General features: G+C 40.8%; 2 protein-coding genes across 6 annotated transcripts in view; both read left to right on the top strand.

Moving 5' to 3' along the window:
- Nucleotides 1-9,728, top strand: part of Lims1 (LIM zinc finger domain containing 1) — a 106,448-nt gene extending 96,720 nt beyond the window's left edge. For all 5 annotated transcript variants that reach the window (XM_052164581.1, XM_052164583.1, XM_052164578.1 and 2 more), the window contains 3 exons: nt 1,511-1,559; nt 3,044-3,119; nt 6,279-9,728. In XM_052164581.1, the coding sequence (XP_052020541.1) occupies nt 1,511-1,559; nt 3,044-3,119; nt 6,279-6,393 (240 nt within the window). In that variant the 3' untranslated portion in view covers nt 6,394-9,728. The remainder of the gene's footprint in view (nt 1-1,510; nt 1,560-3,043; nt 3,120-6,278) is intronic.
- A 9,222-nt stretch (nt 9,729-18,950) lies between these two features.
- Nucleotides 18,951-25,178, top strand: part of LOC127670202 (E3 SUMO-protein ligase RanBP2) — a 48,677-nt gene continuing 42,449 nt past the window's right edge. Inside the window, exon 1 of the mRNA XM_052164573.1 lies at nt 18,951-19,152. Within this exon, the coding sequence (XP_052020533.1) occupies nt 19,081-19,152 (72 nt within the window). The 5' untranslated portion in view covers nt 18,951-19,080. The remainder of the gene's footprint in view (nt 19,153-25,178) is intronic.

The raw sequence follows: 25,178 nt of genomic DNA, 5'->3' as shown, positions 1-25,178 counted from the left end.
AACTCGTCTGTAGACCATGTTGGCCTGTGCCTCCCAAGTGCTGGAATTAAAGGCGTGCCCAGCTTTTTTTTTTTTTTTTTTTTTTTTTTTTTTTTTTTTTTTTTTTTTTTTTTTTTTGATTTTTCGAGACAGGGTTTCTCTGTAGCCTTGGCTATCCTGGAACTCACTCTGTAGACCAGGCTGGCCTTGAACTCAGAAATCTGCCTGCCTCTGCCTCCCAAGTGTTGGGATTAAAGGCGTGCGCCACCACTGCCCAGCACTACTGCCCAGGTTATGCATAGGTTTTTTTTTTTTTTTAAATGTTTTAGCTCTTTGAGAATTTCGTACAGTATGTTTTGAGCCCTACCTCCTCTAAGTCTTCCCAGATTTACCCTACCTTGCTATACCTTGCCTTCTTATAACCCTAAGCTTTTCTTTTAAATAACCCATCAATTCCAGTTTGAGCTCCCATTTACGTCTGTGCATGGGGCTATACACTGGGAAATGGCCAACTTACCAGGCGCTACACTCTAAAGAAAGCTGACTCTCCTTCCCACAACCGTCAACTGCCCATAGTTCCTCAGTTAGCCATAAGCATTTGGCGCAGTTGTGTTCCTTTACCCCAAATGTTTCGATGTACATTTCCATAGAATATAGAACTCTCTTATATATCACAGTTACCAATATTGATATGGTAATTTCTAGTTTTATTATTTAGGCATTTACTTATTTATTTATCTAGAGACAAGGTTTCTCTGTGTTACTGCAGCAGCTTCCCAAGTGCTGGGACGCACTACCACCCAGCTCAATAATATTCTTATAGTACTTTTTTTCCTGCTCTAAGATTAGTGTCAGTATTGTTATATTTCTTTAGCCTCCTCACATATGGATCATGTCCAGTCTCCTTGATATATCCTTTTCCTTCGGCTCTTCTGTTGGTTCTCCACTGTTATTTTGAGGTTGTGGGCTCTTGGCTGGAACACTGAGCAGGGAGTGGCATGTCTTCCTCCACACCTCTCCTCTGTTCATTGCTGTTCTACTGGTGCCCACCCAGGCTTGGTGTTGACTTTATCTGCACTGAGAGTTACTCCCATCCCCAGTCCAGTAAACAACCTGTGAACAGTCACCTCTGATGACATAAATGTCCTCCTTGTATTTAGCAGCATGCAAGAATGCTGCCTGCTCTGGGTGGAATGAGAGTTGCCCAGTTTAGTGCCCTCCCTGCTCGGTAGCCCTCAGCCTTCTGCTTGAACAGCTGCCATCCTCCTCCTGGGCATAGGGTTGTTTTGTATGTTTTGTTATTTTGGTGCTCAAATTGTCACAAGGAAAGTTTGTTTAAGTGAAGAAAACTAAGTATTTCATTGTAACTAATTACTAATTTTCTTTAGAATGAATAAATTCTCAAATTTAGTTGCTAACTACTTGTTGTTCAGTGGTAAACAGAATGGAGATCATGTAAGTATTTACTGTTAAAAACTTAATTCTAAGGCCGCTTGCGCCCTTACCACTTGTTTGTTGTCTTCCTTCTCAGCTCTTTGGTGATGTTTGTTTCCACTGCAACCGTGTCATAGAAGGTGACGGTATGTATCTGTGGGTGGATGGGGCCACTTTGTCATAAAAACAATGGTGGGGAAATGGAAAGAAGCTAGTTGCTCCTGTGGTTTGTAATGCGGACACTGCCAACTGCTTTCCTCTTGGCATGCTTCTCCAGAATGCTACAGCAGCAAGATGGGCTACTGAGGCAGCGCAGCTGCTGGAAGCTGTGCAGAGCTGCTAGGACTTACTGCGTAGGCAGGCTAACCAGGCCGGACAGATTGGGTGTAACACAGCGGAAGCAGCTGTGTTTGCTCATGGTCACTAACCAGTCCTGCCAGAAATTTCCTGACAAAGTTCTAAACAACCATGTTTGCTGCATGCTTTCTGGTTCACAGCAGACGTCACCTAATCAGGAAATACAAGGTTAGTTCAGGGACCATCGTTCTTGCAGTGCTGTGAGTCTAACTGCAGGAGACACTGTCATGTAAAGGACAAAGGAAGTTATGTGCTTATTGTAGACTTTGAAAGAAACACCCCTTTAAGTCAGATAAATTAAAATCGGGAGTTTAAAATTTTTTATCAGAGGTCTTCAAGCCTTGTTGGAAAAGCTCATCTAGCAGTGTGAGACACACAGGTTATCTGCTGTCCACAGTACTGAGAGGGAATGGTATCTTAGTGTCTCTAGTTTGTAAGTAAGGAAAAACTAAAAGTTAAAAAGGGCAAAGTGAGTCTAGAGAGAGAGCTCAGAGGAGGGCTTGTGTAATGAGGACCAGAGTTCTATCCTTAGCACCATGGAAGGACGCAGCCTGCCTGTAATTCTTGTGTTTAGAAGGTAGAGAGGGGCTCCTAGAGCAAGCCGCCAACCACACGAACTGTACTGGCTAGCTCCGAGTTCAATTGGGAGACCTTTCCTTCATTAATAAGATAGAGAGTGATGAAAACTCCATGCCAGCCTCTGACTTCTCTTCATATATACATACATGCATGCGCACCCAGACATGCACAAAGGTGTGCAGAAAAAACAAATGAAAACACAGAAATAGTCTTGCTTAAATTGAAACCTACCTTCCCAGTAATGTGAGAAGAGCCAGGCACTCAGGAGACAGACACAGGAGATCTCAATGAGTTTGGGGCCAGCCTGGTCCACATATTGTAAGTTGCAGGCCAGCCAAGAGCTTTCTAGTAAGACCCTGCCTCAAAAAACAAACAGTGAAAAGATGGCCATAATAAAAAGTGAATTGGTTAGAAGTACATGAGTGGCATCGAGCTTTTGGGCTGGGGTTTTGGGGGGTGGGGGGGGGGACTTCTTATCAGGCATGATGGTGCACATGCATAATTCTAGAATTAAGGAGGCTAAAGCAGGAAGACCAGCAGTTCAGTCCAGCCTGGGCTACACAGTAGGACTCTGTCTCAAGGTACCTCCCCTAGGTACCTAGGGAACAGCCATCTATGTTGTTCAGGGTTGGAAAGCAAAGCCCCTCGTCCCACAGTAAAGTGCTCCTGTGTGATGAGATCTCTCTCCTCACAGTGGTCTCTGCGCTCAACAAGGCCTGGTGTGTGAGCTGCTTTGCCTGCTCCACCTGCAACACCAAGCTGACTCTCAAGTAAGTACTTGGTCTAGTTCGTTGTGATTGCTAAAGCCGGAAGGTTTTAGATGCCATTTAGTCTCTAAAAGGGGAAGGGGTTGATTTCTATCTCTTTTTTTCTCTTGAGTCCTTCTGAAAGTAAATGTTCTTCTTTAATTGTTCCTGTTCTGTCCCTTCTTTGTTCTACTCAAAGGGATAAGTTTGTTGAAATTGATCTAAAGCCAGTCTGCAAATACTGTTATGAGAAAATGCCAGAAGAGTTTAAGAGGCGCCTTGCCAAACGGGAGAGAGAAGCAAAGGATAAGGAGAAGCAGAGAAAGAGAAAGCCAGTGTGTCTGTAAACGTCCTGTCCCTTCCATTCCAGTCTCGTGCTTCTCTGTGCTTAGTCTCTTAGGTGCCTTTCTTTTCTATGTGTCTTTTTGTTGTTCTTTCTTTTTTTTAATGCATGTTTTTGTGGCCATCAGAGATTGAGATACTTATCTGTGGACTTAGTTCTTTTGTCTTTTACAAGTATAAAGCTTAATGAGATCCGAGCTTAGCAAAGGCGGTGTGTGTGCGCACATGCCTGCCTCAGCTCAGCGTTCCTGTCATAGTGTGACAGAGACACCTTTTCTCTACAACCTTTAAAGAGTAGTAGGAACAGTTGTAAAGTATTTTATGGCAGTTAACTGCTGCTGGTCTTTGGTTTCTTTGTGCCTAAAAATCATTTAACCGAGGAAGTGAGTGTTGGGTGTTTTTAGACCCGCGTGTGTGTGTTCTCAGTGCTGAGTTCTCTGAGCATGTCCCCATCTGAGCAAAACCTTCTAGCTCGCTAGCACGCCTGTCCTCTGCAGTGCCTGTGCATGCTCGCTCCCCGCTGCCTGTGCGTGCGTTGCCTTGAGTTTCCAGACTCTTACCAGTGCTTTGTATGGGATGTACTTAAGTCTTGGACATTCTGTTGAATTACTGACATGATTATTTCATGTTTTTCCTTGTGGTGTTTTAAACTCTAAACGAAATTTTGTTTAATTTTCTTATTTCCTTTTGTTGAAGAATTAAAAGGCAAATATAAACTTCAAACAAGAGAACTAGTTTCTCTAAAACAGGAATCATATATTTGAAGCTTTTGCCACCAAAACTAGTTTTTGTTCTAAGAAAACATTGGGAAAATACTTAGTTTAGTTATAGTTACAGAATACATATGATTCCAAAACCATCCAACACCCAGAATTCCTCAGTTAATTGACTTTAGGCAGCAGAGAAACCAAAGACTGGGAACAGTTTATAGATTTAAAAGTACTTTAAAACTCTTCCAACCACTATTTAAAGATCACAGAGAAAAGGTGTCTAGGCTACATTGTTACAGGAAAACTGAGCTGAGCCTGCACATTAGATGGGCCTCTTAGCACCATTTAAACCAAACTGCCCTGCAAGTATTTGATTTGCCAATTGGCAGCATGTAACATTTGAATCAGCATTAGTTTCTTTGTAAAAAACAAATGGAAAGCCAAGCTCATACATGTCATAATGTATAAAAAATATTTGTAAATAAATGGGTAGGAATTATTCTTATTATTAACATTGTTCTTTAAAATCACCTCAATGCTGGATGTGATAGTATACACCTTTAATCTAGCACACAGGAAGCAGAGGCAGGCAGATCTCTGAGTGCAAGGCCAGACTGGTCTACATAGAGAGTTCTAGGCTAGCCAGAGCTACATAGTAAGAAGCTGTCTCAAAAAGAAAAAGAAACAAAATGACCTCAAAACAATTATTGTTACCCATAACAGTGTATCACTAGGCTTATTCTACAAATGCTTTCTAAATATAAACCTCACAGCAAATGAACAGGTTATAAAGTTATATACTTACAGAGTTTGGAATTCAGCAGTTCTAAGCTCCTGCAATTAGCTGCTCTAAGTACATAGAGATGGAGACTACCTAAGGTTGTTGTCTCCAGAGCTGATTAAAGTAAATTGATACTGTGTGTTCTTGTAGCTTTAAAAGAGGAATCATGTTCTCTACTGAACTACCACTTAAGGAATACTTAAGCATTGTCCTTAGTGTTCAAGAATGATAACCAGCTTTTTTATCCCACTACTTAAAATAACCTATTATGATTTAAGCTCTTTTTTTTAAAAAAAACAATTTCAGGTAATTTTTTTTTTAGTTAGACAAAATGAAAAACATTTGTACAGGGAAAGATGAAACCTTATAGTGGCCTAATTTAAAATACATCACTCACATTATAAAAGCCATTGTGGGGGTGCTGGCTTTAATTCCAGCACTCAGGAGGCAGAGGCTAGAATATCTCTGTTAATTCAAGACAGCCCAGTCTACAAAGAGAGTTCTGGATAGCCAAGATTACACAGAAACCCTGCTCCCACCCAAAAACAAACAAACAAACAAACAAAAACATTTTTTCTTTGTTTTAAATAAATGTTTGAATAAATTTATTTGTGAAAAGCATGATTGTTCACACTTATAATCCCAGCACTGGGAAGACTGGAAAGGAAAATCCCCACGAGTTCTAGGCCAACCTGACTCTAGAGTAAGACTGTCTCAACAAACTAGGGGGTAAGAGGCACTGAGAAGAGGAAAACATTGCCTGAGGCTTTAAAGTTTGGTTGACTTTATTTGGGATGAAGAGAAGAGTGAGGAGCAGGCCCAGTGGTTAAGAGTGCTCCCTGCTCCTTCAGAGGACCCAGATTCAATTCTAAGTACACATATGGCACAACTGCCTCTAATGCTACTCCCAGAGGATCCTCTTCTGACCTCCATGAGCACCAAGTAGTACACACGTGCAGACAAAATACTCACACGTGAAAAATAAATAAATCTAAAAATTAAAATTTGATTAACTTACTTAAATTATATCTACCGTAGATTTCCTGGAACACTGAATAAGATTTAATAAACATCACGTGTTCTAAATGTAGGAGTATAGAACCATTATATAAGCTTATTTTCAACTGATACCAGTCACTCTTTATATTTATCATAATAAGAATTAGCATTAGAATTACAGTTCTTTACTGTCGTGTGCATAGAGATTTTATATAGTATGTTATATTGTGTCTTCATTTATATGTCCTTTTGTGAATTTATGTCACTTTATCATATGTTTGTGTGTATATTGTGCATGTGTGTGCTGGATACATTTCCACTAATTTCTTTTTTATATATAATTACCTTTAGGAATAAATTTGTGGAGTTTGACATGAAGCCAGTCTGTAAGAAGTGTTACGAGAAATTTCCTTTGGAGCTGAAGAAAAGACTTAAGAAACTATCTGAAACCTTAGGAAGGAAATAACTTTTGGTGTCTTTTTTCTCTCTTCTAATCAATGTTACTTAATTTGATTGACCCTGATCCACCGTTGCTTAAAACTATATCAAAGCATTAGAGAAAATGTTTTTTTTCATTTTGCTGTTCTCATTTGGAACAAAGAAAATGTTTATTTCTATCTAAAACACAGATGAAATCAGGACTTTCATTTCTTTAGCCATATTAATCTGTAGGCATTAAAAGTATATAACCAAAAAGCAAAAGCAAAAAAAAAAAAAAATGTTAAAGGGTAGTTTTAATTAAGCCATCCAAAATATAAATTTAACTCTTCAGAATTAAACACCCTGCTCTATGGAGCAACAGAAGCGCTTGCCAGTCCGAGTGGACTAAGTGGAATCCTTAAGAAAGCATCTGAAACCATGTCCGTGCGGGTCATGTGGAACGGGAACGAGAACTCATTCCCACAAGTTGTCCTCTAGCTCCACGGATGGCCACGGTGCTCTACGCCAACACACACAGTTAATGAACGTAATAAACAACCACTGTTCTCAAGAGTCAGCTGTTACATGACTCACATGTTGAAGGACTCCAAGTTTTGCTTTCTATTATTATCATAATAATTTCCCATTCCTATCCTGGAGACTATGTAGGGAAGATAAGTAAACTTCCAAAACAGCTCCTATGTAGTCATGTGCTTATCCAGTTAGCATTGTAAAAGGAACATGCATGTTACTAAGAAGCAAAAACATTTCAGAATGATTTTTTTCATATTTTGTTAAATCACTACGCTTAGCTTTCTATTTCATTCTCCTTATAGATTTTTTTTCATAAAATACTTAACATACTTGTAGCTACTAATGTGTCTTTTACATTTTTGAGCAAAACAAAACAAAAATACCAGTTATCTGGAAAAATACTGCATGCATCATGATATTGAGGAAATGAAGCATTTTAAAAATATATTACACAATTATGCTTCTAAGCGTAATGTAAAATACATACTATTCAAATGGGACATGAAATGCACTATTATGCAGCTTAGAATATATGCTTTGAAAAGCGAGCATGAGCCAGGTGTGTTGGCACTGGGGTTTAGTCCCAGCGCTCTGGAGGCAAAGGCAGCAGATCTCTGTGAGTCCTAGGCCGACCAGGCTGCATAGTAAGACCTTGTTTTGGAAAGAGTGACTGTATCTCACATTACCTTTGTGCTGATATCTATGCTTCATACATATTCTAACTTGCCTTGCCTTAGAAAACTGCATCCTGTAATCAGGAATTCTAGGTATTTCCTATAATACCAAAATAAGTATTTTGACTGAGATTGATAAATTTAGAGTCATTCACAACTGATATAAACTTTAAAAATTCTTTTCTCAGGAAGCCAATGAAAGTTAATTCCTGACCTCATATTAGAACCATGCTGATATATTAAAACATATTTTAATGAAGGCTTTTTCATTTCAAATGTCATAACTGGGTTTTATTTACTATAAAGTAGTAAAACAGTATAAATGATACTTTTAGATTGAAAGAGGGTAGTAAGAGTATCAACTTTAAGCCGGGCTGTGGTGTCGCACGCCTTTAATCCCAGCACTTGGGAAGCAGAGGCAGGCAGATTTCTGAGTTCAAGGCCAGCCTGGTCTACAGAGTGAGTTCCAGGACAGCCAGTTGCAGAGAAACCCTGTCTCAAAAAAAAAAAAAAAAAAAAATCAAAAAAGAAAAAAAGAGTATCAACTTTAAGTAAAAATCAGTGAGTTCTATTTTATAAAATATTTTTATTTTGAAATATCTGGACCATTCTTTTTATATAAACTCACTATGCAAAAGTATGAACTTTTTAAAAAAAAATTTCTGCTGCTAACATGTTACCTTCTTTTTCTCAGTTGCCAAGATTATTCTGCAAACATTGCTGGATATAGTGACTCACATTATAGTCTCAGCACTTGGGAGGCTGAGGCAGAAAGATTGCCATGAGTTGGAGACAAATTCTAGGTTACAGTGTGAGATGCTAGCCCCCCAAAACATCCCCTCAAACAGAAACACTAGTGTATTGTTTTGCCATAAAGACTATCTCAGGAGCCTAGGAAAATGCTCAGTCAGTAATGGACTCACTCCAGCCTTAGCACTTGAGTTTGAACTTGGAGGGGGCAGATCCCTGGACTCCCAAGGTAGCCAGCTCAGCCTCACAAGTGAGCACCAGATCTAAGGGAATCCTGTATCACAAAAAGAAGTGGATGGCTTCTGAGGAATGACAACCAAGAGTGATATCTGGCCTCCACATCTGCGCGCGCACAAACACACACACACACACACACACACACGCACACACATCTCAGGATGCTGTTACTCTGCCTTTAAATGATTGTAATCATGAATTTCTAAAATACTTGGTTATGCACATTATGGAGTACATTTCTGTTTTCAGATAACTAACTTGTAACCAATCATTTTATTTCCTAATATTCTTTTCGAATTAAGAGATTTATAAGTAATTAAAAAATATACATGCTTTTGTATTGTTTAGCATTTTAAATTTGTCCTTTTGACAATAAGAACCAAAATTTCTTCAGTGTGCCTTTGTGAGCTAAGAATGACTAGCAGTGATTACCTTAAAAGTATTTATGAACTATTGTACATGCATTTAGGCAAATAGAATTTGTAGCCTAGGGTCTTGAAGCTAAGTTCTTACGTACCTCACTGGAAGTATGGAGCAGAAAGGCAGGCGTGCCCGTGCTTCCCGTCCGCGTTAGAGGTGCACCCTTGCCTGACTGCCTTTGCTTACGTGGCATCGCTTGGCCAGCGTCCCCACTGCTGTCTCTGCTCACTTCTCTGCAGACAGGAATAGTCCAGGAAGTTTGATCTCACAGTCAGATAGTTATTCATCTGGAGATGGTGCTTTTCACTGTTGGTAGAGCCCTTAGTGCGGAAGAAGATGGCGGTCTACATGGGGCCACGTCAAGGATTTCATCTGGTTCCTATTAGTTGTGAGGCTTCACGGGCTGGCATTTGTCAGTAAACATCTCTGTTTGAACAATCTGAAGTAATTCATTGTGCTTATGACATTTCTAAGTGCCCTTTTTGTCCTTACTTACCTTAACGTAACATGGAAAATGGATACACAAAAATATTTTTGTGTCATGTTCAAAGCCTTATTAACACTTTGCCTAAAATAAGTCATTTTGCCTCATCCATTTGCCAAAGTAGCCAATTCCAAGTTAAGGAAACTTTGATGTAGGCTGACAATATCCTTGTATTTTATTTTAGATTGTAAGCTTAATGGTAAGAAATTATATCAGCAATTGTGCTTTTTATGTAGCAACCATTGCTATATATGTTTGGTGCTTAATAAATATACAAAATTATTCATAGTGTGTTATGTATCATTTAGTTTGACTTATCTTTGAAAATTCAAATATTTATTTAGTATAATATGGTAGTAAGTGAAAGAAAATGGCCTGGGTGTTGTATACAAGCCAAATTTTAGTACCTTTTGTATTAACTTTTCCTGCAACACAGATAAATGTTACTCATCCCAGACAGAGAACCATCACATATAGCTTGCTGATGTGGTGATTTTAGTGGATTAATTTCCAGCAGTATGGGTGAAGGCTTCTTCTAAGGATGTGGATAACTTTAAAACAGCAGCATCATAGAAAAACTGCACCACTTCAGCATTGGGACAACCCCCAAAGCTGCATAAATGGAGCCCACCCCTCAGTTACCTTTCCTCCTACATACTCTTAACACCTCTCACATGTCCCTCTACAGCAGAATCACGTGCATCTAGGGTCAGGGTGTATAGGAGGGAACAAGTAGCTCCTCCTCAAGTGGGGGCCTAGTGGCCTCCCCCCCCACACACACACACCTCCTGTAAGGAAACTGCTCAGGATCTCTTGCGAGTAATCAACAGCTATGATTACAATGGCACTTCCTGTCTTACTCCAAAGATGACATCCCACAGTGGCACAGAAGGTGTTGGATGTCAGAATAAATATTTTTCAGCTCTGGGAACCCATTTGAGATCTGGGTTTGGTAGATATACAAATTCATTGCACACTGACCAAAATGCCTGATGAGAAGCAGTTTAAAGGATGATGAGTCTCTTATGATGGGGAAGCATGAGTCTGCCTGCTCACATCTGGGCAGATCAGGAAGTAGAGGGAGGCCTTGGCTGCAGTCCTGAGCTATAACCCTTAAGCCCCACCCACTGGAGCCTCATGAAGACCGTCCATATTCCAACCTTAACATCCAGTAAGCGTTCTGCCACTGACCTGAATCCCAGCTCTCACTTGGATTTCCCTCTCTTCACAGCATAGCCAGGGCCTTCCTTTGCGTCCCCATGAAATAATCATGAGTACATTACAAACCACCACGAATATAAGGCCACTTCAGAGTGCTTTAATCAAACCTGTGACTGAGCAGTCTCCTGTCATAAAGTACACTTGCCCTGAATTAAAGCAAACTAGCCATGGGATTGAGTTTTAGGAAAATATAACGTAAGGACCAACTGTTACTTGGATGCATGGTCTGGCATAGCCAAGTGAAGTGGCATTCAGGTCTCATACCAGCTGTCAGGCTTAGGCACGAGGCTCCTCTGTTCACAGCACCCACATGTCTATTTGCAAGGCATTTAGAACCGACTAGTCACTATTTGCCTCACTGTTGATTGAAAGTGGTGCAATCTTAGATCCTCCACTGGGTAAAAATCCATCCACCTGCTATGTGAGACATGGGAAATCATTTGTCTCTTATAGAGAGATGAGGAGATTTTCCTGGTCTGTCTTAGACAACTAGAGACTGTGGAGCAGCAGACTCAGGCAAATTTTATTTTCTCGTGCATCCCTATTCTGTAATGAGGCCAACATGCAATTTTCTCTGGTGGAGTCTAGGTCCCATCCAAGGGAAAGGGTATGTAATTCTGGGGTTGTCCTGTTATGCAAGTATATTGTGAATTTAACTCATTTTACTCAAGAATCCAATTCTCATAGCCAATTTTTTTCATCACCAGTTTTTAAAATATATCTGATTTTGAGTATTATTTTATAAATTTTAGAGTTACCTGCATTAGACTTAATTTCAAAGACACATACACACATACATATGTTTTTTCAAGATATAGCCTTGGCTGTCCTGGAACTAACTCTGTAGTCCAGGCTGGCCTCAAACTCAAGGAATGGTGTCATAGACTCATTGTTTGAATGCTTAGCCCATGGAAAGTGGCACTATTAGGAGGTGTGGCCTTGTTGGAATAGGCATGGCCTTGGAGGAAGTGTGCCACTGTGGGGGATGGTGCTTTGAGGTCTCATGTGTGGTCAGGCTGTACTCAGTGTGGCACATGGTTTCCTGCTGCTGCTGCTGCTGCTGCAGATCAAGATGGTAGAACTCTCAGCTCCTTCTCCAGCACCATGTCTGCTTGCATACTGCCATGTTTCCCACCATGATCATAATGGACTAAACCTCTGAAACTAGGCCAGCCTCAATTAAATGTCTTCCTTTATAGGAGTTTCTGGGATTATAGTGTCTCTTCACATCAATAGAAATTCTAAGACATCCCTTTCCTCTGCTTTTTGAGTGATGGAATTAAATGCTTGTACCACCACTGCCTGGCTACAGAAAAAATATATAATGAGAGATACAGCTTGATCTCTGCCTCCAGTCTTATCTGTGTAAATAATCACATCTGTATTTAGTGTAACTACAACCATTTGTATGTACAAATACAAGTAATCTGGAAACATTAAGAAAATTTATAAAGTGGCTGATCATTATTAATTTTTTTGGTTTAAATTGCCTTTGTTTCAACAATTTACAGTAAGTAACTCCCATGAAATTATGATTTTATAAACTAAGATAATTTATCCCTGTTAAAATTTTTGAGCCTTTGTCTTTTAGTATTTTTGGCCTCAGCCCCAACAGAAGCCATTGGCGTACGGTTAAATGGTATCCCTTTTAAAATATCAGGAGGCGTCATAACATTAATAAATATATTCTATTTGTTATTGTAAGAAGTTTTTTGACTAAGGGGTGTTAGGAAAGCAATATGTGTCTCTATTGGGGCTTTGCCCAGCATGCATAACAGCTTTCCCATAGCTGCATAGGTGACTGCAGACTCCTCTTTTTAGTTTTTAGCCTCTGTACCCTCATTTCTCCAGGAAATCTTGAGTCTTCATACAATTAGGGCCTAATTGCTTGTAACTAGCTTGAGGAGTGACTGATTATCAATGTAAGGGTTTAATGGTACTCCCTCCCCTTAAAGGAATATTAACATTTTAACAAACCCAGTTGTGATTGCTTTGAACAGACACAGCAAGTTATGAAGATGGTAGTTGCTTGGCTTAGAAGATATTGGGCAGCAGCATCTTAATTAAAGAATCCAAATTGTGTGTGTGTGTGTGTGTATATATATATAATATGTGTAAAATATATATAAGAAATATTTATATATTATATATATATATATGGTAACATAATAAACTAATATTACTGTGTACATACTGTCAGATCATTAGGCCTTGTATGTTTCTGGTTAATACAATTTGTTTTCTTTTTATTTAAATTGTCTTGTGACATCTAGCAGAAATCAGCTGCCTATGATACTGGAGTTCTTATTGAGAGATTTAGACAGGGTCGACAGGGTCCCTTTTATCCTTTCCATATATGAACATCCCATTAGCTAGTTTTATCAGAGACACCTTAATACCATGGAATAAACAGTAGTATCCTCTATTGGAAACAGTTTACCTCTTAGCTGCACCCCAGTATATAGACCTTTCCTGGGATGTTCTGTCCTCTCCTCCCTGTCACAGAATCATGGGGCCAGTCTGACTCAGGACAGGGACTGTGGAGGGCACTTTGAGACAAACACATTTGTATCTGAAGGGATGAGGCCGAATCTCATTTCCAGAGCCAGCTTTTCAGTGAGCTAAAACAGCATTTAATAAGTTTAAAAGTATTATCCATACTCCAAAGGAGTGTATTTTTCTTTGTTTTATTTTTATCTTTCCTTTTATAAAGATGCCAGGGTGGGTTGTAGGATAATATAATGATTCTATGAGGCACACACACACACACACACACGGCCAGGCCTGACCAACCATCTGTATCATCAATTTCACAAGTGCACATGCATGCATACATGTATATACATATATACATTTCACAAGTGCACATGCATGCATACATGTATATACATATATACATTTCACAAGTGCACATGCATGCATATATGTATATACATATATACATTTGGTAGGTGGATCAGAGCCCCAGCAGCCACACTTTATCTTTTCCTCACAGCCTTTTTTTTTTTTTTTTTTTTTTTTTTTTTGGTTTTTTGGATTTGGTTTTTTTGAGACAGGGTTTCTCTGTATAACCCTGGCTGTCCTGGAACTCACTCTGTAGACCAGGCTGGCCTCAAACTCAGAAATCCGCCTGCCTCTGCCTCTCAGAGTGCTGGGATTACAGGTGTGCGCCACCACCGCCCGGCTTCCTCTCAGCCTTTTTATACCTTCTTAGACAAAAGATCTTTATAAAATTACCTCACAGATAAAATGTTACACAAAGGGGAGTTACAGAAGGCTGTAGATAGTAAGTTCAAGGCAGTGCTTCACTCTCTAAGTTCATTATAAGTTCCAAGCAACAGTTTCACATGGCCTTTGCTTTAGCATAGTGCACATGGGTGGCTTCTTCCTTGGATCTGACCTAGCTTTTCCTAGATTACAGATTTGTTCCAAGCCTGTTTCTCTTCTTAGTTCAATGTATGAAAGTTCACTGTATTCCTTATTATACAACCTTTACTTACTATTCTATGAGGAGATTCTAACTTTATTACATCTTTCTAGCAAAACAACTATAAAACCATCTCCTGAAGCTTTTTTCTTAAAATTATATGAATCAAATCAGGAGTCTTGAATTCATCTAAACAGCATTATTAAATAAAAGTTCATCTTCATATTGATCTGCAGAAAATTTGCCCAATAGTGTGGGCCGATGCCCAGGATTCATTAGGCAATGTCATAGTGGTAGGAAAAGCATATCAGCAATGAAAGCAATCCTAGGCCGGATGGTGGTGGCGCACGCCTGTAATCCCAGCACTCTAGGAGGCAGAGGCAGGCATATTTCTGAGTTCGAGGCCAGCCTGGTCTACAGAGTGAGTTCCAGGACAGCCAGGGCTATACAGAGAAACCCTGTCTCGAAAAAACCAAATCCAAGAACAACAAACAAAAACAAAAAAAGAAAGCAATCCTAGGATGAAGTCTCTGGGGTCCTTGCCTCACAGAGCACCATGCAAAATGGTAGGCCATCTCCAGAAAACTCACTTTCTTACCATAACCCTACATGGCTTCTGTCAAGGAAGAGGAGGCAGGCCTAGGAATATAAGAGACAAGGAAGTCCTTGTGGTCGCAGAAATACACGAGGGGAGCCAAGAATATTAAACACACAGGATTGTCTACACAGGGAAGATGTACATCCTGATTTCTGTCCAAAAGGCTAGAAGTTGGCATGGTTAATAGACTAGCAACCTTTTATGCTATCTGATGGCCAAGAGCACACCAGAGCCTCCCCCAGACTTTTTTGGTTTTTGGTTTTTGATTTTTGGTTTTTTTGGGGGGGGGTGTTGGATTTGGCTTTTTTGAGACAGGGTTTCTCTGTATAGCCCTGGCACTCCTGGAACTCACTCTGTAGACCAGGCTGGCCTCGAACTCAGAAATCTGCCTGCCTCTGCCTCTCAGGGTGCTGGAATTACAGGCGTGTGCCACCATGCCTTGTGCTTCCCCCCAGACTTTTATCTTGAGCATATTTTCTCAATTAATCCATAGAACCTATCTTTATAGAAGATGTCACGTGTACTTTACACAGAGTTCTGATATAGTCATCTCTTAAGCTTTGTCACGAACATGGGATTGAGTTAATTATCATGTAGAAACTTTTTTCCCAATTTGTGCTGCACTTAAATATACCTGAAATAAACTACTTGAAACAAACTGCCCTTTTGTCTCTCATGGATCAACATTTGCTGGCTGTGGTGTTTACACACACACACACACAGAGAGAGAGAGAGAGAGGGTGAGAGAGGGAGAGAGGGAGAAGGAGAGGGAGAGGGAGAAAGAGAGAGAGAGAGAGAGAGAGAGAGAGAGAGAGAGAGAGAGAGAGAGAGAGAGAGAGAGAGGGAACAGGAGGGCTCTAGTCCTAAGAAGGGAGGAGAGGAGTAGGCCTGAATGGATTATGGGTGTCCTGTATTTTATGGCTAATATCCACTTATAACTGAGTACCTACATACATATTATGCATGTCCTTTCCAGACTGGGTTGCCTCAATCAGGATGATATTCTCAAGATCCATTCAACTGCCTGCAAAATTCATGATGCCTTTGTTTTAAATAGCCTAAGAGTATTCCATTATGTAGATGTACCACGCTTTCTTTGTCTCTTCTTCAGTTGAGGTACATCTAGGCTGTTTGCAGTTCCTGGCTATTATGAATAAAGCTGCTATGAGCACAGCTGAGCAAGTGTCTTTGTGGTATGGTGGAACATCTTTTGGATCTATGCCCAGATGTGGTATGGCTGGGTCTTGAGTTAGAACTATTCCCAGTCTTCTGAGAAACCGCAAAATTGATTTCCAAAGATGTGCAAGTTCTCGCACTCCCATCAGCAATGAAGGAGTGTTCCTCTTGTTCATCCTTGCCAGCATGAGCTATCACTTGAGTTTTTATCTTAGCCATTCTGAACGGTGTAAAATGGAATTTCAGAGTTGTTTTGATTTACATTTCTCTGATGACTAAGGACTTTGAATATTTCTTTAAGTGCTTCTTGGCCATTCCAGATTCATCCAGAGATTTGAAAATTCTCTGTTTTGCTCTATGCCTCATTATTTAATTGGGTTATTTGGGTTGTTGGCATCTAACTTCTTGAGTTCTTAATAAATTTTGTATATTAGCCCTCAGTCAGATGTAGCACAAATGAGCTCACAGTTTCCCTTGTCACTCTAGTGTTCATGATTTCCAAGTCCATCACAGATCTCATGATTAGGGCAACTGAGGGTCTTTGATTGTAGTGGCAATTCATCACCCTCGCAATCTTAGATTTATGCTTTTCTTTCCTGTTATTCATATCCAACATAGTTCTAAAATGGTGTTTTAAAAATATATCTATTTATATATTAGTGTGCTCTTGAGTGTATGAATATGTACCATGTGCATGCAGAGTCTCTCAGAAGTCAGGAGAGACCAGATTCCCTAGAACTGGAGTTATGGGTGGTTATGAGTTGACAAGTAGGTGCTGGGAACCAAATTCAGGTCCTCAGCAAGAAGAGAGAATGGCCATTACCAGGGAACCATTTATCCAGCACAAACTTTTGTTTATGGTCTCTGTGGGTGAGAGTATCATGTATGCACAAGTACATGAGCCTGTCCAGGTTTGTGGAGGCCAGAAGAGCACACAGGGTGCTCCTCTAAAGACAACGCGGGGTGCCCTCTGTAGTTCTCAGCCTTTTCCTTGAGGAAGTCTTTCTCCCCAGCAAACCCCAAAGATCTTTCCTGTGTATCCCCACCCAACATCAGCTGGGGTTACAGGCATGAGGAGGTATGGGTACTGAGATCAGAACTCCAGTCCTCACCATCATGCACCAAGTGCTCTTAACTGCTGAGCTCTCTCTCTCTCTCTCTCTCTCTCTCTCTCTCTCTCTCTCTCCTTCTCCCTCTCTCTCTCCTTCCAAGACAGGGTTTCTCTGCACAGCCCTGGCTGTCATGACACTCACTCTGTAGACCAGGCTGACTTCAAACTCAGAGATTTGCCTGTCTCTCCTTCTAGGAGAGCCAAGATTAAAGGCATACACCATCACCACCATCACCACTTTGAGCCTTGAACTGTCTCTATTTAAAAATGTAAACATAATTTTAAATTCATTCTTTGACCATTTCATACTTGCATATAATGTGTTTTGATCAAAATCACCCATCCCCTTTCTTAATCCCCATAAAGTTTCTTCCCAGCATACCCTCCTTCCCCCAGCATACCTCCTTCCCTTTCTGCTTTGACTTTTTGTTTTTTGTTTTGGACTTTGTTTTTTCGAGACAGGGTGTCTCTGTATAGTCCTAGCTGTCCTGGAACTCACTCTGTAGACCAGGCTGGCCTTGAACTCAGAAATCTGCCTGCCTCTGCCTCACAGGGTGCTGGGATCACAGGCATGCACCACCACTGCCCGGCCTGCTTTGACTTTTTTAGCTCCAGAAGTTTAATTATAGTTGCTTGTATGTGCAAGTGTCTGTGCCTATTTACTGGATCACCCGTCAACCAGTGGTTGGTTACTCCCCTGAAGAAAAGTGGGAGCACCCTAGCAGCCATTACATGTGGAGGAGGGCTGCGAAGAGCCAGGATGCTGGCAAGGGGCCTTTGAATTGTTTAACAAGTGCTTGTAAATAGGGGCTGGGGATCCTGGAGGGCGCGGTGTACACTAGAGCTCTATGTCCATTTCTGCCAGAGGTAAGGGAAATGACTCCTTTTGGTAGATAGGAAACAGTTCCACAAGTTCCTTAGGCATGCAAGCTTTTACCTAACCACCAGAAATCCTCCACAGTCCAGGTTGAGTCTTGTTAGATTCAGTTTTGGAGTTAGTGGGGCAGCCCTTTTGCGGGGGTGGGTGGGGTATACTTTGGATCTGACAATAAGGTTTGTTTTGTTTTGTTTTTAGAGACAGGGTTTCTCTGTAGTCCCGACTGTCCTAGAACTCACTCTGTAGACCAAGCTGGCCTTGAACTCAGGGATCTGTCTGCCTCTGCCTCCCAAGTGCTGGGATTAAAGACAGGCGCCCAACTGCCCGGCGACAATTAGGTATTTAACATCTGGAACTGCACCACTCTAACGTCTCCACTGCGATCTTAATCAGTCTTTGCAGACACAGATTCTTTTCAGCAGTTGTCCTTTACAATAGTTTATTCACAATCTTGAGATTACTTAAAAAAAACATTGTGTGTACATGAGGACGTGTGTGCATGGGTGCTACAGGGCTCAGAACCGGGATTTAGAGAGATGCCTTGGAATTGGCTGTGAGAACTGAACTTTGGTCCTTCAGTGGAGCAGCAAGAGCTCTTAAGTGCGGAGCCATCTCTCTAGCACAAAGAGATGATTACTTTTAATATTCTAATATAATCTGTTCTGCTCATTGTTAAGTCACAAAACAGGTCCCAGAAGGCAATGTTGCTGACAATGTCCCAATGGCCGCCTCGATTCTTACCCAAACAGAAACTTAAAAGTCATCATTCCTCAAAACCTCGTGATGCCAGTTTCTGTTTGTCAGGAAAGCCACCACTTCCTTTTTCTGCCTCTGTCAACTACCCCGGAAATCAACTGTAGACTAGATGCAGCACCGAAAAGGTCGGATCTATTAGGGCACCGTCAGCAGCACTGCCATTTTGGGCCCTCTTTGTGACGTAGCACTAGTGAAATGTATAAAGACTTTTCGGGGAAGGGCGTTATTCTCAATCGGTTGCGAAACGGTCGGTCACGTGGTCTGAAGGGCCGGCGGGGTGGGATGACAGCGAGCAGGCGCGTCAGGCCACGGCGTGGCGCACAATGATGACGTACGCCGCACGCACCGTCCCCATCCGCTCGCGACGGAGCTGCGTCACGGGTGTTCGGCGCTCACCGCCTGGAGACCGCAGCCGCTGTAGGCCCCAGAGCTGGCCCGCGGCTCCTGGGGAGCCTGGTCGGCGGCGCGATGAGGCGCAGCAAGGCCGAGGTGGAGCGGTACATCGCCTCGGTGCAGGGCTCCGCCCCGTCACCCCGAGAGGTAAGCAGGTCTGGCCAGGACGGCGGCGTCATGGCTCCCGGCGGCCTCGGCTCCCGCTTGAGTGGAGGCGGTCGCGGGCGGCGTGGCGCTGCTGAGCACCGGAGGCGTGGGGACTGCGGCCGCCAGCGTTTCCTCTTCATGGCGGTCCGCGGGCCCACTCGGGCCTGGCCTTCTCGGCCTCGGCTCCGTAGGCCGGCGCGGCGCGCTCTGCGGGCTCGTCCGGCAGGCGCCTTCGGTCTCGGGGATGGCTAGGCCCTGTCTCGGCGGTCGTGTCCCCCGGGGAGGCTGACGCCGCACGGCGGGGGGCTTTTACGGTTGTGTGGGTGGCTCCACGGAGGAAGCAGGGCGCGAAGGAAGGACGCGTCAGCACAAATGTCTTCTATTGCTGTGCCCGGCTTCTTACGTTCTCCTTCCCCAAACCTCTTAGAAGCTGCTAGTCTTTGCTTTTTCTGAGTTTCTTATATAAAGGCGGAAGGTCAGGAATTCCTTCCAGACGGTAGCAGCAATGCCTTAATATTTCTAACGTTATTTCGTAACATGTTTTGTAGGGTTTTGTTTTTTTAAGGTCATTAATGTGTTGTATTTATTTTGGGTTCTTCCAGAGTGTTTGCCGGTGGAGAAAGATGTACAGAAGATCTAGAGTCAGTTCTTTTTTGGCGGGGGAGGGGGGATTGAACATTCAAGTTCCGCCATTTGTAAACTGTAATTTGGTATAGTATAGACCCTTCATCAACAAAACGGCATTTTGACCTTGTTAGTGTTACCAAGGATGATTCATGTTAAACATTTAGGGCAGATCTTGAGAATACACAGAGCCAGGGACTTCAGTTTATGCATACAAACGCACAATTCAGTCGTAGCTTATTTTTTAAATTCTGCCTCTGAGGGTTTTATGGTCACCTATATATATCAAAGTTCCTGAATATACAAGTCCCTGTTGTAAAATGGCATAATTTTTTGTTACCACCTTAAAGTCTCTTCTTTAGATGGCTTCTACAGGCTAAATAATCCAGTCCAGTAAATCCACAGCCCCCTCTCACAGTCAAATCCAAAGGTACTGTAGAAGTCAAATTCATTTAGTGCTGGTATGCCAAAAGTGGGAAATTTTACACCTAGTTTCCTCTGATGGATCAAAATTAAAATGCCAGGGTACAAGAATTATCATATGAAAGTCCTTTGAAGTATCTGCATAGACAAATGTATTTATATTTAGACATGGGTCTTGTCACCAAGATATCGTAACATGCTTGAAGATATTTAAAAATCAAAAAAAAAAATTACTAAAAAACAAGACCCTGAAACCTAAAAATACCAAGCATTTCAGATAAAGCATACTCAACTAATAGTATCTAATACTATGTAAATTTCTAAACAGTTGTTAAGTTATGTTAGGAACCATTGCAGAGTCTCTGCGTATTCAAATCTGACTTTGGAGTTGTTATTTTTCTTTGTTTTGAGACAGGGTTTCTGTTATGTTCTGGAACTCACTGTGTAGACTTGGTTGGCCCCAAACTCATAGAGATCCACCTACTGCTTCTTCCTAAGTTCTGGGATGAAGGTGTGTGCCACCACATCCTGCTACCAACATTTTTTAAAAAAATATTACTTGGGTTGGTTATTATTGATTTGGATAGTATAACAACTATAAGAAATCTAGTTTAACTAGTTTCATTGTTCAGTTTTGTGGCATTTGCATTCATGGTGAGTTGTTCAGTCATAACCCTTATTTCCAAATTTTTTGTATTTTAAAAAAAATTATGCAAACAAGTTCTGTTACCATTAAGAAATAATGCCATACGTTTCCTAAGAAAACTGGACATGACACTTCTGGAGAACCCTGCTATACCTCTCCTGGGCATATACCCAGAGGATTCCCCAGCATGGAATAAGGAGACATGCTCCACTGTGTTCATAGCAGCCTTATTTATAATGGCCAGAAGCTGGAAAGAACCCAGATATCCCTCAGTGGAGGAATGGATACAGAAAATGTGATCTATATACACAATGGAGTACTATTCAGCAATTAAAAACAATGAATTCATGAATTTTTTAGGCAAATGGATGGAACTGGAAAATATCATCCTAAGAGAGGTAGCGCAATCACAAAGAATGCACATGGAATGCAGTCATTGATAAGTGGATATTAATTAGCCCTGAAGCTCTGAATACTGAAGATACAATTAGCATATCAAATGATTCCCATGAAGGAGCAAGAAGAGGGCCCTAATCCTGGAAAGACTTGATCCAGCATTGTAGGGGAGTACCAGGACAGAGAAAAGGGAGGGGGAAAGATAGGAGAATAGATGGAGAGAAGAGGACTTATGGGGCAAATGGGGAGGGGGGAACTGGGAAAGGGGAAAGCTTTTGGATTGTAAACAAAGAATATAGAAAATAAAAATATATATTAAAAAAAAGAAATAATGCCATAGGCCCTTTTTTTCTGTGCTCCTGGTGACCTCTTTTTCTATTTATGAATTTGGTTATTTTTCGTTTTTAAAGTTTGTAGGCTCTTCTATTTGTCCTTTTAATGTATTTTCAAGGTCATCCATGTTGTGGCAGGTGTTGGGATTCGTTTTTTTCTTTTCCTTCCTTCCTTCCTTCCTTCCTTCCTTCCTTCCTTCCTTCCTTCCTTTTTCTTTTTTGTTTTTTTTCGAGACAGGGTTTCTCTGTGTAGCCCTGGTTGTCCTGGAACTCACTCTGTAGACCAGGCTGGCCTCGAACTCAGAAATCCATCTGCCTCTGCCTCCCAAGTGCTGGGATTACAGGCGTGTGTCACCACCACCGGGCTTATTCCTTTTTTAATGGCTGAATAGTATAAGATAATTTATAGGATATTTGTATAAGAAATTTGTATTTATATAAGAAATATATATATACATATATTTATAAGTTATATATTATGTTAATATATAATATCTTAGGTATGCCACATTTTGGTTATTCATTCACTGTAGATTAGCATTTAGGTTGTATCTTTGCCTAATATAATACAACAAACACTGATATAAAAAATTTGAGTGCTTGCTCTTAATTCCCTTGAGTTACACCAAGAAATAATTATTGGGCTGTTTATTAATTGGTGTTTTCTAGGGAGCCCCCAGAATCTTCTGTTGTGATTATACTTTAATCTTATATTCCTGCTGTCAGTGTATGAGGCTTCAATTTCTCCATGTTCTTAACCAATGCTCTGCTTAATACTTAAGCTTATTATTTTACTATATTTTATTTTAAAAGCAAGTGTGTATATGTGTGTGTGTATTTGTATGCTCACGTGTTTAGAAGTTAAAGGTAAGTTTGTTGGAGTTTGTTCTTTTCTACCATGTTAGGCCTTGGGATGGAATTTAGGTCTTTAGGTTTAATGTCAGGTACTTTTACTCACTGAAGCCACCTTGCCAGTCCTAGTTATTTTTAGTCTTTAAAAAAATTTAAATATTTTTATGTGTATAGGTGTACCACCTACCTGCATGTCTATGTGTCCTGTGTGTGCTTGTGCCCAAGGAGGCCAGAATAATGTATCAGATCCTCTGGCACTGAAGTTGCAGATGGTTGTGAGCCTCCATGTAGGTGCTGGGAATCAAGCTGAGATCCTTTGAAAGAGCAGGCAGTGATTGCTCTTAACCATTGAGCAATCTCTTCAGCCCCGGTATCTTAAATAGTGTGTTTATATAGTTTACAAATTTATAGTAGTGATATATTTCCTCTACTTGTCCTAATGAACTTGTAAAAACACCTCTACACACATACACATTAAATATATATTTAATAGGTTTTTTGAATAACTAAAGATAATACTGAATTATAAATTAGTCTGACTTAGCTAAAAATTTAAGGGGCTGGAAGATGGCTTAGAGGCTTAGAGATGGCAGAGCACTTAATGCTCTGCAGAAGACACCGGTTTAGTTCTCAGAACCCATATAGTAGGTCATAATTTGAGTTCCAGGGGATACAACACTGATTTCTGACCTCCTCCAGGATCAGATATGTATGTGGTGCATATAACCTACATGTAGACATGTAAAATGGATAAACTGTAAAAAAAATAATTGGAAGTAAAATATAATTTGCTATTGTTATGTCATGTTCAATTTTCAAATATAATCTTGTAAATCATTTGAAAGAGGTTTTAATAAATGAAGACTGCAGTACATAAAAGCTGGGCGTAGTGGCTCATGCCTGTAATCCCAGTTCATTTGTAGCCTGGGCTACAGTAGTGTTTCAGGTTAATTTGCGCTAGAGTGCAAAGATGTGCTTCAAAACAGAAGCAGATTATGTTATACATGAACATTTGGTTCTTTCCAAAATATGGAGAAAGGGGTTGGTTTGTTTAATGGATGGGTTATTTGGTAGGTATTGCTTGAAAATTGATGGCTAGTTAATAACCTTTTAGGAACAAAGGGTCCAGTGTATACTACTTGGAAAAAAAAGTGTTATATTTCAGAGTAATTTGAGAGAAACTGAAAGAATATAGGGATGAAGATTTTAGGACTTTCATTTGAGAATAGCTTTTCTTAGCATATTACCACTAACGAGTAAACAGCAAAGAAAACAGTTTCATTGCTTAAGAAATCAATCTTCTTTTGTGACCTACTCTTCTCCATACTGTTATCAGACATTAAAGAAATGAAAAAAAAAGACAGCTATTCTTAGACATTTTAATACTGAATAGAACAAATGGATACAAACTTTATGGAGGAAAGTAGGTAATAGAAGGAAAAGAGTAAGTTTTTATATTGTTGGAACTATGAAATTCATCCCAAGGGCGTCATGCCTATGAAGACTTACGTGTATTTGAATATATGTTGACTAGGTGGCTCCATGGTTGTAACCTTGCCACCAGGGTCTTACTACCTAAGCGTACCCTATAGTTGAGAGGATGGATAAATGCCTACAAAAAACACCCAGGACTTTGATCGTTGCTATTAAGGGTAGTAGCATGATGTGGTTAGAGTGGCGATGCCCTGACTGGGTCAGAGGATTCTGGGAGACTAGCTGAAACAGCACTGTATTCCCTGATGCATTCAGCTAGAATGTCTGATAATGAATGGTTCAGTCATTAATTCAGACACAGGCTATCTACTCTAGTTCCTAACCCCACACCCCCTTCTGAAGGATAATTGCTGAAACAGCTTGTTGGTAGCAGACTAAAGAGGCTACTAGCTGTTACTAATGTCTGAACCAGTTCTGTTAGCAACAGTTCAAAGATAGATAAATTATCTTTCATATAAATAAGAACACAAAAAAGATTGCCCCACATTTTGAAAACAAAGTTTTCCTATGAATACTCATGTATTTAAAGCCAGTGTCAACTTTAAGGTTTTTTGTTTTGTTTTGTTTTGGGTTTTTTTTGGATTTTTGGATTTGTTTTTTGTTTTTTGTTTTTTGTTTTTTTTTTCGAGACAGGGTTTCTCTGTATAGCCCTGGCTGTCCTGGAACTCACTCTGTAGACCAGGCTGGCCTCGAACTCAGAAATCCGCCTGCCTCTGCCTCTGCCTCCCAGAGTGCTGGGATTACAGGCGTGCGCCACCAGCGCCCGGCTTTAGTTTTTAATTTCATGTGTACAAGTGATTTACCTGCATGTAAGTCTGTGTACCACTTGCATGCTTGGTTCCTGTGGAGGTCAGAAGAGGGTATTAGATCCTAGAAACGAGTTACAGCCGGTCATGAGCTGCCATGTGGGTGCTACTCTTAGCCACTATTTATCCACCCCTAGACCATAAATAATCTTGTATGTGGCTGGATTTGGGACTTGTCAGCTTATGTGATGAAGATCCAGGGTATGAAATGGATCTCAAAGCCAGGTGTGCCGGGCGGTGGTGGCGCACGCCTGTAATCTCAGCACTCTGGGAGGCAGAGGCAGGCAGATTTCTGAGTTCGAGGCCAGCCTGGTCTACAGAGTGAGTTCCAGGATAGCCAGGGCTATACAGAGAAACCCTGTCTCGAAAAAAAACGAGATCAAAAAAAAAAAAAAAATCAAAGCCAGTTGTGATATATGTCTAATTCCTTCACTTGGGAGGAAGAGGCAGGTA

This window comes from Apodemus sylvaticus, chromosome 19 (genome assembly GCF_947179515.1).
Source record: "Apodemus sylvaticus chromosome 19, mApoSyl1.1, whole genome shotgun sequence".
Classification (NCBI taxonomy): domain Eukaryota; kingdom Metazoa; phylum Chordata; class Mammalia; order Rodentia; family Muridae; genus Apodemus; species Apodemus sylvaticus.
The sequence above is the reverse complement of the archived record's forward strand: the minus strand, read 5'-3'. Positions and strand labels throughout refer to the sequence as shown.